The sequence below is a fragment of the Dermacentor variabilis genome, chromosome 6 (genome assembly GCF_050947875.1).
Source record: "Dermacentor variabilis isolate Ectoservices chromosome 6, ASM5094787v1, whole genome shotgun sequence".
Classification (NCBI taxonomy): domain Eukaryota; kingdom Metazoa; phylum Arthropoda; class Arachnida; order Ixodida; family Ixodidae; genus Dermacentor; species Dermacentor variabilis.
Genome location: NC_134573.1, coordinates 47,191,536 through 47,204,777, shown reverse-complemented (window position 1 = coordinate 47,204,777; position 13,242 = coordinate 47,191,536). Strand labels below are relative to the sequence as shown.

General features: G+C 47.0%; 1 protein-coding gene across 1 annotated transcript in view; it reads left to right on the top strand.

Annotated features, from left to right (window-relative positions):
- Positions 1 to 13,242, top strand: part of nompB (intraflagellar transport protein 88-like protein nompB) — a 149,402-nt gene that overhangs the window by 75,841 nt on the left and 60,319 nt on the right. The window contains exons 7-14 of the mRNA XM_075695041.1: positions 1,203 to 1,307; positions 1,932 to 2,034; positions 3,057 to 3,171; positions 4,144 to 4,399; positions 6,312 to 6,382; positions 7,865 to 7,951; positions 9,187 to 9,286; positions 9,404 to 9,490. Of these exons, the coding sequence (XP_075551156.1) occupies positions 1,203 to 1,307; positions 1,932 to 2,034; positions 3,057 to 3,171; positions 4,144 to 4,399; positions 6,312 to 6,382; positions 7,865 to 7,951; positions 9,187 to 9,286; positions 9,404 to 9,490 (924 nt within the window). The remainder of the gene's footprint in view (positions 1 to 1,202; positions 1,308 to 1,931; positions 2,035 to 3,056; positions 3,172 to 4,143; positions 4,400 to 6,311; positions 6,383 to 7,864; positions 7,952 to 9,186; positions 9,287 to 9,403; positions 9,491 to 13,242) is intronic.

The following is a 13,242-nucleotide window of genomic DNA, read 5'->3' as shown; positions in this document are numbered from 1 at the left end:
CCTCCGGAAGTGTCCTTGGGCATACGCGTGTCTTTTCCTCATCGCTACCAAAATTACCTTTGTCATGTTTCTTTACCTTTAAAGCTATTCCAAACTTTTCTGTTCCATTTCTGCAAGCAGACATCCATAATTGGTGAAAAATATTTCGAACAACCACCCGTTTCGCCTGTCTGTCACGTTACGTCACGAAAGCCGCGAAAATGCCCCATGTGATATGATATGTGCACCCTGAATACGCATGATTCGATCGAACAAAATGAAAATATTAACTGTAGGTCACATTTTTGCCACCACTTGCTGTCGGCCTGCATGCTTTGCCTGTCTGTCACGCGAAGTCACGAAACCGCGAAAGCTCGCCGCGTCAAAGTGACGTGTACGCGTTAAAGACGCACTAATGTGCCGAACAAAACCGAATTTTTTTCTGAATAGCCGGAGACTGCCCCGTTCCGAAAGGAATAGAAGATGGCTGCCGCCGATTACTCATGCACTGGCTACTCGCACATTCCAGGGAATACGGGTTTGTTTGCGTATATAAAACCTTTTGCGTGACAGTATAACGTGATCCAGCCCTTTCGGCACGTATACCACGTCCCTCTGCCAACTATTGCTTGTTAAGGATCCGTTTTAGCGGCATTTTAAGCTGTTCGTTGCATGCCGCTGCGATTTTAGAAAAGCCACCGCAAGCTAAGTAAGGAAAGCGGACCAATCACAGGCCACCGGCAGCTTCCTCTTCATCTGGTTATCTACTTTCTTGTTAGTCAACTAGATAAGAAAAACCGCTAAATGTAGGCAATGTCATTCGTTTTCAAAGCAAACAAAAGTGACCTCCTATAAACCAGTAGAGTGTTTGATTGGCCAGTTCAGGCAACGCTGCGGGTCACCGACCGATGCTTGCATCGCAGGTTACGTAAATTTGACGTCAGCAGCTTGGAATAAAAATATATTGGAGTAATTTTACGTTATATAACACCTTATATGGATGGAGAAGAGTGGTTGGAACAGCGAATGTCATTAGAGCGAACGCTTCGACTTGTCTTCGTCAGCAGAGCAACTGACTTCCTTGGCGGTGTTCACGTGCGCGTAGCTCTGTTACGACTGACCTCAAGGCTAGATTTTTTCTTGAGAGTTTCGTCTTGTTTGGAACACTTCTTCGGAAGGCTTAGCCGCGTCCACGGTTGTTCTTGTGCTATTGTTTATCGCAGGCTTTGGACCAGGCCAAGGACGCTGTCGCCAAGGAGAGGAACCTGTCGCGGCAGCGAGAGCAGGCAGCCTCTGAGGTTCCACCGAACCTTGACCTCATGTACTGCGTGAGTACAGCACGTACGCGCACGTCTCGCCAGCACTGTTGAGTCCTGACTGAACACAACAAAAGTTGAGTCCAGTCAAGACTCAACTTTTGTCAGTCAGGCAGTCAGCTCGAAACGGAAGTAAGTTTCCCTTAGAAAAAGTTTTGGTGAAATTCAATAGCTTTCCCTCAAAAATGTTTGTTGGAGGTGGCAGCCGGGACTCACCTAGACAGGTTCATTATGTCAACGATCACTTTTGCGAGGAAATGATAGGAAGAGTCTTTTGAGTACTTAGACTTGGTTTAACTCATAAATATTCCTTTTACAAGTAAGGGGCTTATGTCAACCAAGGCGGAACAAAAAGAGAGGGAAATACAAATTAGTACTGGAGATCTGAGCCTAGTGAAACGCGCGACACGCACTCCTTCAGATGGTTCGGTAAGGATGAAAAGGGGCAGAGCCTTCCACATTGCGGGTGCGGAAATCATCAGGTTAGGAAGTAATTATTGCCTGGGCTATCTTGTTCGCGTTGTCCTGTAGCTTCTCTGTCCTGAAGTTATGTTGGCTTGTCGCACAGCCAAAGTTACAAGGGAACGTTATGCATAAAGGATACGTCCGACACGATACGTGCTGTATTCATGGCAGGCGCTGTTCAACCTCGCCGTGCAGTACACCAACAACCAAATGTACACGGAGGCTCTCAGCACGTACCAACTCATCGTCAAGAACAAGGCCTTCTCCAACGCAGGTAGGAGACGGCGAGTTTTCTACCCGTACGTTTTCCGTCTAGTGCGGAAATGGTCAATGCATTTACGCGTTACAGCTTGAACTGAATGCAGTTGAAGGAACGCCAAGGTGTTCTGTTATGACATATGCTGTACAAACACCTACTGTATTATCAGTGGATACTCATAGAGAAACTTAACACATCCTAAAATTTCTTCCACCAATGAGCTAGGGCCCATATTCACATACAAAGGAAAAGTTCTTACGTTAAAACTGCTCTAGTAAGATTGAACATGCTAGCTATGGCCGCCAGCCCCTACGAACGAAAATCATTGTGAATTTGGGCGCCACTACTTTTAAGATGCTTCGATCTTACTGCAGATATTTTCCATAGCAGTGAACGGCCTACCCTTCAAGAAATAAGAAAGAAAAGAAAAAGAAACCTATCCCTAAGGAATCGAGGAGTTGTGAGTCACAGTTACGTTTGGTTTGAAACTACACTTGTGTGCCTAATAGTCTAGGAAATACAGCGTGGGACACGATATTTCTTAGCGCTAATGCATCCGCCGCGTTAGCTTAGTGGTTATGGCGTCGTGCTGCTGAGCTCGAGGACACGGTTTTGATCACTGCCGCTGCGGTCGCATATCGATAGGTAGGAAATATAAAAAGCGTTCGCCTACTTAGATTTAGGAGCACACACGAGAACAACAGGCAGTCAAATTTAATCCGCTGTCCCCCACTATGGCTTGTCTCATAACCAGATTCTCGTTATGGCTCGTAAAATCCCAGAGTTTAATTTTTTAGAGCTTACGCCTCGTCGGCTCTTGGAACTCTATGCAGAGTAATCTTCGACGTTACGTATGCCACTGTATTTATTGTGATGGAGCACGGTCGCATGCACTTGAAACGAACCATCGTTGGCGTGTATATTTACTCTTCCCTCATACAGTGGGAGTGCCTAAAGTTCACGTTAAGAACTTGATGTTGTAAGCGTGACAAAGTGCAATGTTACATACGCGCGCTTACGTATGGCGTCTGTTTCAGGTCGCTTAAAACTGAACATGGGCAACATCTACTTCTACCAGGGAAACTACTCTAAAGCCATCAAGTTCTTCCGCATGGCACTGGATCAGGTGCCGAACACACACAAGGACATGAGGTAGACAGCGAATCATGCTTGAGACAAAGTTTAACGTTGCTCGATAATTTTTTTTTGTATTTGCATACAAAATTAGCTTTATGTGTACATGTACACAAGGCTTGGTTTTCTGTGAGAACCTAATCGCTTCTTGACACTGGTGCCGTGAAGTGCCTGTCGTGTGTACCGATACTTTCGGGCACTTGACACACACGTTGAGATTAAGAGCGACAGGAAACGGTGCTGCTTGAGTATATTGTGGCATCGTGCCACGACATGTGCGCACTTGTTTCTTTATCCCGCATACTGCGACGCGTACCCAGACATGCACCAATATACAATTTTGAGCAAAACACGTGCGTGTGCAGGCGCTGCGGTCGTCTGAAGTTGTCTATACCGCTGCCACGCGCTTAAGTGCACGCACATGGGTGGACACAACATTCGTATGCGTGGGCACTTACGCTGTAGCTTCGACCTTGAGTTTGTATAGCAACCCATCACTATTACCGTCCTAACATTTACGGGCAGTTTAAAGTGCGCTACCTGCTTAAGAAAGAAACGCTGCTTCGATAAGCAAGTCTTAAACGAATATCAATATGAAAAGTTTCGCATTTTTAAACGACTTGTGTGAAAGAACGGTAGAGCTGCAACTCACGTAAGCCAAAGGGGAACTTCCGAGCAGTGGCCGACATTACGCAACTATGCTTTCCCTAACGGCGTGGTAGTAGGGGTTTAAACTTGGGCTACTCGGTGAACAAAATTTCTTTGTCCTCGTCCGTTTTTCGCGGTGTGTCAAGCACGTTCTTATGGCACCTATATGTTTCGTATTTTTAAACCGGAAGCTGCCGGCTTGATGCCAACGTGTTCTGAACATTAAAGACGAGAAAAATTCACGGGGACGCCTGCCACACGTTGTCGCCAACGTCGGAGTCTCGGAGTCTTGCGCACGTGCTCTCCGCGGCCGTCCGAAACAAGTCGACTGCGCTGTTGCAGGCTGAAGATCATGAAGAACATCGCGTTGGCCTTCGTGCGCATGGGTCAGCTGGCAGACGCGGTCACCTCGCTCGAGTACATCATGGCCGAGCGGGCAGACTTCCGCACATCGTTGCACCTGGTCGTCTGCCAGTATCACCTCGCCGTCGGCGCGGCAGTGGGCGGCGCGCCAGACAAGGTTCGCCGGAGCTTTCTCAAGCTGCTCGACGTGGCCCCGGACCAGGTCGACGAGATCGACAAGTACGAGCCGTCCCAGGTGTGTACTCACTGGCACCGGTTCGGTTTCGACCTTGCTGGTGCAGCGCGTTTTCTAGTGCTTAGCGCAGAAACTTGGAACAAACACGAACATAACTCGAGAAACACACGAACGTTTACTTTTGTAATGGTTTATTAGGAGCCGGATTATGGGGTTTGAACCGTTGTTGAAAGTAACGATTGTGCATGTTTGGAATCCTGTCTGTTTAGCCCCAAGTTTCTGCCCTAAGCGGTAGAAGATATCTCAGTGGCAGTGTACTTTTTTTTTTGCTTATTGTTGTTAATCTCCCAAAACTGCGCAGTGGGTTATCAAGGACACAGTAGTGGAGGGCTCGGGATTAGTTTTGACTACCCGGTCGTCTTTGACGTGCACCCAGGGGCGCTATAACGTAAAACTATTCCAAACTTTTCTATTCCAATTCTGCTATCAGCCCTCCACGATTGGTCAAAAATATTTTTCGACCGCCCCCACTTCACCGGTCTGTCACGCGACCTCACGAAAACCACGATACCTCCCCATCTGATATGATGTATACATACTGATTATGCATGATTTGACAGAAAAAAGAAAAAACAGTTATTTCTGATTCAACCCCTTTTCGCGATTAGCCCTTGGCTATTGGTAAAAAGTTTTCAGGCTGCACCCACTTCACCTACCTGTCGCGCAACGTCGCAAAACCGCAAAAAGTCACCGCGTCAAAGTGACGTGTACGCGATAAAGATGCATTAATATGCCGAACAAAACTGAATTTTTTTCGGAATAGCCGCAGGCTACCCCGTTCCGAAAGGAATAAAAGATGGCTGTCGCCGATCGCTCAGACGCTGGCTACTCGCACCTGCCCGAGAGCATGGGTGTAATTGCGTATAATAATACTTCTTGCGTGGCCGTGTAACGTTTTCGAGCACTTTCGGCACGTTTGCCCCCTCATTCTGCCAACTCTTCTTTGCTGAGGGTCCGTTTTAGCGTCATTCTTGAGCTTCCGTTGCACGCCGCCGCGATTTTCGACCAGCCACCGCAAGCTAAGAAAGGGAGAGCCGATCAATCGTAGACGCCGGCACCACCCTCTTCATCCGGTTATCGACTTTCAGTGCAGTGGCTCGGCCCCATCGAATCCCTCTCCACTTGAGCGTTCTCCTCGCCTTTGTCAGCCAATTAGATACGACAAGCCGCTCAGTGTAGGCAATGTTATTCGTTTTTCAAGCAAACAAAAGTGACCTCCTATGAACGAGGAGAGCGTTTGATTGGTCGGTTCAGACAACCCTGCGGGTGACCGCCCGGTGCTTGCGTTGGTGGTTACGCAAATTTGACGTCAGGAGATTGGAATAGAAACATATCGGAATAGTTTTACGTTATAGGGCCCCTGGACACGCCAAACGAACGCTTTTACATTCCACCGGAATGAGGCCACTGAGGGGAAGGCCGGGGCAGGCAACCAAAGCCGTGACCCCGTGCTCACTAGCGCAAAGCCCTAGCCCATGATCCACTGCAGCTGCTTGGGACAAAAAAATTGCTTTTTTTTTCTTGACAAAATAATTAATGAAATGAAATCACTTGTGATAGTGTTTGTTGGTTTTTCAATATTTGGTGTACATTTCTCTTGTGTGTATTTTTCGCTTCAGTGTATTTTATTGCCTTATTATGTATCTGTTCTTGTTTTTTATGTTACCACTTCCCTCTGAAATTATTCGTCCCTGTAGGTACCATAAATGAAATGAAAATTATGTGGTAGCGATTCTGATTTCATTCTGATGAAAGCAAATAGTTTTGAAAGATACTAACACCTGTACGCGGAGGGCAATTTCTTGTACACCCTTCAAGAACGTACTAACATTGCATGTACATTACACATGCCGCTGGCGCTGAGTATATGTTCACACGCTCCCGCTTGCGTATTGTGCTTTCTACCTTCCAGGGTGATCCAGCCGAGATGCTGTACTATGAGGAGATAAAGAACGACTCGCTACAGCAGATCGAGCGGGAGAGGTGAGCGGCAGTATTTAACCACTAGTAGACGGCGTCGTCGATAACCAATCAGCCATTTTGATGAGAGCTCGCGCTCCTGTCTTTGTGCTTCAAGGTAACGCTAAGTGAAGGAAATCATTACAGTGATACTGCACAAACAGACATGCTTCTTTTGTGATGACTGCTTACAGGGTGGTGCGATCATTTTTGCGAGATGGAAGCATAAAAATGGCACTGGCGAATCACATAAATTAAGGTCACAATGTGCGAAGCCAAGTAAATCACGCGCATATTGTTTACTGCCACTTGGAGCAAATGCAGCGCATTTTGCCGCCCTAGTCCTTCACGTGACTCGGCATGCGTTTATATAGCACAAGGGGTTCGCGAAAGCGCTCTTTCCATCCTGGAAGAAAGCTGATTGGCTCAGCACCTCGTATATGCATGCGTGGTAGTGGGAAATGCTTTGAGACGCAAGCCGTTTCCGAGGTGATTAATCTAAATGTGTGTAACCCATCAGATAGCAGTTAACGATATGTAATTGATAGCGAGATCATGTGCACTGTTCAGTATGATCCGTCAGAGCTTGATAGGTGAAAATACGCGTGCAGCACGTTTCTACTCTGACTATAATAATGGAAAACAATCGGATACACAAGAATGTTCTTGTTTCAAAGGTGCGAAAGCAATTTTAATAAACTGAGTTCCCAGAAAAGATGTGACTAAAGTGACTGATGGCGGCCACTTGCCCTAATTTTGACTGCCTGATATTGCTTAACGTGCACACAATGCACTGCACATGGGTGTTATTCTATTCCGCCTCCGTAGGAATAAGGCTGCCGTATGTATAAATGTGAATCAAATGAAACCAGGACACCCGGAGCTGTGGACATAGAATTGTATAATATCTTGTGTCTTGTGGGAAGTTGAGTACACTGAAACAACAAGAAATAGAAAGGATACTATCAGCATTTCTTAATAATGATGGTCAACTTCGTACAAGGTATACAATTCGGTGTCCACAACTCCGGGGGTTCCGTTTTCATTTGATCCACTCTTATAGTTGCAAATCAAGTACCCGGTCTCGTGTTCAGGCACAGAACTCCACAGCCACTGAACTACGATGGCAAGTGGTGTGACGTCTGAACAAGAGAGAAAATCCGGCAGAAATATTTTCATGGCAATTTCCTATTTACGTAAGCCATGTTCAATTTGCCAATATCCTGATTTAAGATGAAGAAAAAAACTTAGCATGTTGTAGACGATCCAATGCGTCGTCGATGCGTGGCAATGGATAAACATCGCGCTTGGTGACACGGTTCAACTTTCTGCAATCTACACACAAGCGTAGTGTGTTGTCTTTCTTTCTGACTAACACTACAATGAGTCGAAGTTATCGATCAGTCCACTCTTTTTGCATCTGATTGCCACTATTAGGCTACACGACTGAGCACGTGTGCAACACTTGTGCAAGACACAATCCTCGTGGCATTTGTTTTTTTACAGAAGACACGAAGCCGAATGGTGCATCTCAACAGCCGCCAAGCTCATCGCCCCTGTGATCAGCAGTTCGTTTTCTGAAGGCTACGAGTGGTAAGCTGTGGACCTACACCGCTACTGCGTTGAATGTGTATCACAAAATCCCTTATGATGTGTCCTGTCTCAGTGCTGCCTTCACTGCCTCGGCTTACAGCTCTACAGCTGTATCACACTCATTACGATTAGCACGTCTGTTGCAAAATGCCTGGCAGTGATGTGTATTCTTGAATGCTGTTAAAAGTACCCCCGTCCATGGTACGATTTTTATACGCACTCTATGCCAATGCCCCGTTCATTGAGTGCAGATAACTAAAGAAAAAGTAAGAAATGATAGGCTTGTGCAGTTATAGGATTTCTTCGTAACTTGTCAATATGAATAGCGTTCTCAACCGTTAATCGAATTTACCGTGCGAAGTTTGTTTCCCAAAATAACAGAAATGAGCTCTCGTTAAAACAAAAGGACTAGCTTCGACAACCGCGAGTAGTTTGGAAATTGATGGGGTACTCATGTCTGAAAATGACAGCTGCGCTGACGAGAATGCTGTAGCAGAGGTATCCGTATTAGTTTTGGCAACTTACTACGGTAAATTGCAGAAAACGTTTTTTTCTGCTTACCAGACCCATGAAAATGCTCTCGCGAAGGCTGACATTGGAACCAGCTACCACGCGATGATGTTTCGATTTCCTATTCGTACAGTTTCCTATTAATATGCGAGGCACAAATACATTCAGTCTCAGCAGATCGGTGTGTTCAGTTTCAAAGCGCTTGATTCTCACTGCGGTTGCGCTATCAACGTGACAAGTGATGGGTCAAAATGGGAGGCCTTTTTGATATGGTTAAGTTGTGTCTGTCCAACTCAATTATGATTGAAATTGCACAAGATAATGATGCTTTAGTATAAACTGCACGAAAAGTTAACAAAGTAATTCCTGTGCAGTAATTACCGATGTCGCTGCGCACATGACCACTGCTGATATAAGAACATGGGATAAAGTGTTGCCCGTTCCGGAAAAGTGTGGGCGTTAAATACAAAAGTTGTTTTATTTCCGGATGTTGGAACGTGGGGAATGTAACAGAAGCTGCATTGCAATGACGCATTGCATTGCATTGCGCTTTTGAGGTACGGTCAGATGTGTCTGCGTGCGATGCCGAAGGGCGAATTAGCATTTGAAAGCTTTGACAGAATGTAATGCGCTTCACTGTGGCTCGAATATTGTACTGTTAGCACATACATAAGCATGTATACATGCCTATTTATACGTGTATCGCACACGTTGCTGTGACGCAGGTGTCTAGAGCAAATCAAATCATCCGCCTACGCCTACATCGCGAACGACTTGGAAATTTGCAAAGCTGTCGCTTACCTGAGGAAACGGGAATTCAATCAGGTGGGCACGAATGTATCAGTTTTTTAGAAAATAACTCGCGCTACAACGCAGACCCCTGCCAAGGGGACTACAGGAGCGTGTGCTACGTTATTACACTGTCGTCCTCAAACTTCGCAGGCAATCGAAACCCTCAAGGCCTTCGAAAAAAAGGACACGAAGGTTGCCAGCACTGCTGCCACGAACCTATCGTTCCTGTACTACTTGGTAAGTGCCACGTCCTGTGTCCTCTTCATCCTGTGTGCGCCGAAGCTTGAGTTCAGTGTTTTCTAGTCAGTTGCACGTTTTACCGTGCGTTAAAGAAGCCCGCAAATGCACGCTAAATTGCCGCGCGACTGGCCGTTCGAGGCACTTTGCGTGTATTCGCGTGCTTCATTCACGCTCGGAAAAACACGTTTATGTAGCACATACTGGGGCCGTATAACGTAAAACTATTCCCATATGTTATTATTCCGATCTCCTGACGTCAAGTTTGCGTAACCGCCGACGCAAGCATCGGGCGGTCACCCGCTGGGTTGTCTGAACAAACCAATCAAGTTTTCCCCTCGTTCATAGGAGGTCACTTTTGTTTGCTTGAAAAACAAATAACATTGCCTGCACTGAGCGGCTTGTCTTATCTAATTGGCTCACAAGAGGCGAGGAGCATGCTCAAATGGAGAGAGACTCGATGGGGCCGAGCCACTGCACTGAACATCGATAACCGCATGAAGATCGGGGTGCCAGCGTTTGGCGATTGGTCCGCTTTCTCTTACTCAGCTTGCGGTGGCTCGTCGACAATCGCGGAGGCATGCAACGGAAGCTTAAGAATGACGCTAAAACGGATCCTCAGCAAAGAAGAGTTGGCAGAACGAGGTCGTAAACGTGCCGAAAGTTCTCGGAAACGTTACACGGCCTCGCAAAAAGTTTTATTACACACAAATAAGCCCATGCTCTCCGGCAGGGCCGAGTAGCCAGTGCCGGAGCGATCGGCGGCAGCCATCTTTTATTCCTTTCGGAACGGGGCAGCCTGCTGCTTAACAAATACCTAGTATTTGTTAAGGATGCCTGTGGTCTTCATAAAAATGTTCAAGTGCGTTCAATGCTTTTCGCTGTGCTATTTTCGATGGCCATGGGCCCAGCAATTTTGCGAGTGAGAAAGGACCGTGAGGATCAGTGGAGTGCAGCTCTTGTTCTAGCTGCCGTCTTTGCATCTCGTACATGGGGCATTCGAGGAGTAGATGGCGAACATCCTCATCGTCGTGGTCACAGGAGAAAGCCGAGGAAGGAGCCCGTTTGATGCGATGTAGGAAATGTTTGCTGTATGCAGTCCCAAGGCGCAGTCGATGAATTAGTGTGTCGGTACTTTTAGAAAGTTGTACATCCAGCTGGTATACGAGTTGAGGGTCTACTTCGTAAAGTATTGATTCCATAGTGTTTTAATTAAACTATGTTGACATACACAAGTCTTTCTTTAGTACTCTCAATACAGTGCAGTCCACTTATAACGATATCGAGAAAGACGAAAAATATGATCGTTATAACCGATGATCGCTACATCTGGACTGCAGTTATCAAAAAAAAAATTTTTTTTAAACGCGGAACATACCTTTGCAGCTCCGAACTCCAATTCGCTACTTGCTCTAAAGAATATATGATGTAGACAGTAGGCCGTAAAAACAAACTTTATTTCTAGCGCCAATGACCGTGTCAAGGGTTAGGCGCGCCGAAATAGTCCGAAATCTGCACTTGCTTTTGCGGCAGCTTCAGATTCACAACCGCGGTGTGCATGGATTCCAGCTGCTGCGCGAACACTGGCGGCAATCCTTTAGCATGCATAACATCAATTAAGGAGTCGATCGACGACAGTGCAGTTTGCGTGGACATCGTGGTCGGGGTCAAGCAGCCACTGTCGATCTCGTTGTCACTGTCGCTGATGCCGTCGCCACCGTCGCACAACTTTGCCGTCTGTCGAGACAGCACATCTTCGGCGATCGCCTCGTCGGTGACTTCGTCGCAGAACGAGGCAGCACTGTCTGCAGTCAAAAACTCCTCCTTCGACACAACACCTGTGTCACCAGTAGGAACGAGCTCCCAGAGCTCGGTATGTCAGCGACTTCCACCGGGTCGGTCTCAGCGGGTTGGGGAAGTTCGTCCTTACGCACAAAGCCCGCCTTCTTGAAGCAATTGGTGATGAACCACTGGTAAAGCGCCTCTTCAACATCGGCGTACAAAGGGTCTCTAACCCTTTTCCGCTGATCGGCATGGCCGCTGATAGCTCCTGCCTTCACAATCGCGGTGCTCCCGGTTTTCAAGATGGTTGATATCGTTAACTGGACGAGCTCATACTTCTTCACAAGGGCGCTCACCTTGAAGCCGCATCGAGAGTCCTGCAAAATATCCATCTTCGTGTCAAGCGACACAGCTTTGCGCTTTGTCGGCGCCATCTTCTAACTGGGTTGAACCATTTGAACCGTTGGTTGCACGCTGCTTCGGTGGCGTCAGCCTGCTATCGCGAGAGAGACGCGGGACGGGCGCCACCGCGCCGCTTTGCTTGTCGCTTTTTTTTTTCTTTCTCTCTCTTTCGGAGCAAGAGGCATTGTTCGGAGCGACTGTGGCCGACGTGCATGTAAAGCTTTACGTGCATGAAGCAGCTAGCGCCATCTTGTGGCGCGCTGCGCCTACTGAGCTATTCTCCGGTGCGCGGGCGGGGCGAGACGCGCTGCGCGGTAATGGCGGCAGATACGAACTTACGGAGGTAAACATCGCCTCGTCTCGACATCGTTCGTTTCAGGGAACTAAGCAACGCAAGTGTTACGATTATTTGGCACGGAAAACGCCCTCCAGACTGCAAAATTTTGATCGTTATGTCCGATATGCGGTGAATAACCTATCGTTATAAATAGTTTTTTCCCCATAGACCTAATGCATAAAATGACACTCTCATGTCGACCCATCGTTATAACCGATATATCGTTATATGTGGTATCGTTATAAGTGGACTGCACTGTATACGTTTTGTGTCCATGGGTGATAAAGGGATGAGTTCAATTTCTGCATCATTATGGGCTGATTTTGCCAATGCGTCTGCTAGTTCGTTGCCTGCTATACCAGCATGGCCTGGAACACACTGTAATATCACTTCATGTTTCCTTTCATTAGTCTGAGTTAAACTGTTCAGTACTGCGTATGCTATTCGTGCATGTGGTTGGCTGTCATCAGTATTTTCAAGACATGCTAAAGCCGATAAGGAGTCCGTGCAAATTACCCACTTTGTTGGTGTCTCATATATTTTGTTAAAATAAGTGGCTTGGAGAATCGCCACTAATTCCGCTATTGTTGGTGACGACGTGTGTCCTACTCGACAAGCGTACTCTACCTCTAAGGATGGTATAACATAAGCTGCAGTCGCACTTTCTTTGACTACAGAACCGTCCGTGTAGACGTGGATAAATTCCTGGTACCTGTCAAATATGTGATGTAACGCTAATTGTTTTGCTGCTAATGTGGAAACGTCGCTTTTTATTTTTAAGCCCTTCGATTGAGGTTTCTATTTTCGGCGCTTGCAGGAGCCATGGCGGGTAGCGGAGGTCGGAGTTCCAAAAAAGTGATCGTGGGAGTTGTGATTTATGCTCTTGAAGCAAGGCGCGTATCTGTGCACCCGGACGGTTCTCTATCAGGGAGAGAAGGGGGTGTGCAGAATGCTCAGCAGAAAGTTTGAAGAGCTGTCTGCATGTTTCCAGGCTGCGAATCACCGTGAAATGCGGTTCCCACGCTTCTGCGATAGTGAGGTGACTGGACGTAGCTTGCGGGACTCCTAGGCACACTCGTAAACTCCGAGCATGCAATAGCTGTAGCCGATGGAGGGACGTCGCAGATAACTTGTGCAATATAGGAGCGGAGTAAGCAATTCTCTGACGCACAAGTGCTGCGTGGACGTGAAGCAGGGAGGCAATTTTTCCACCCCACTTCGTGCCTGCGAT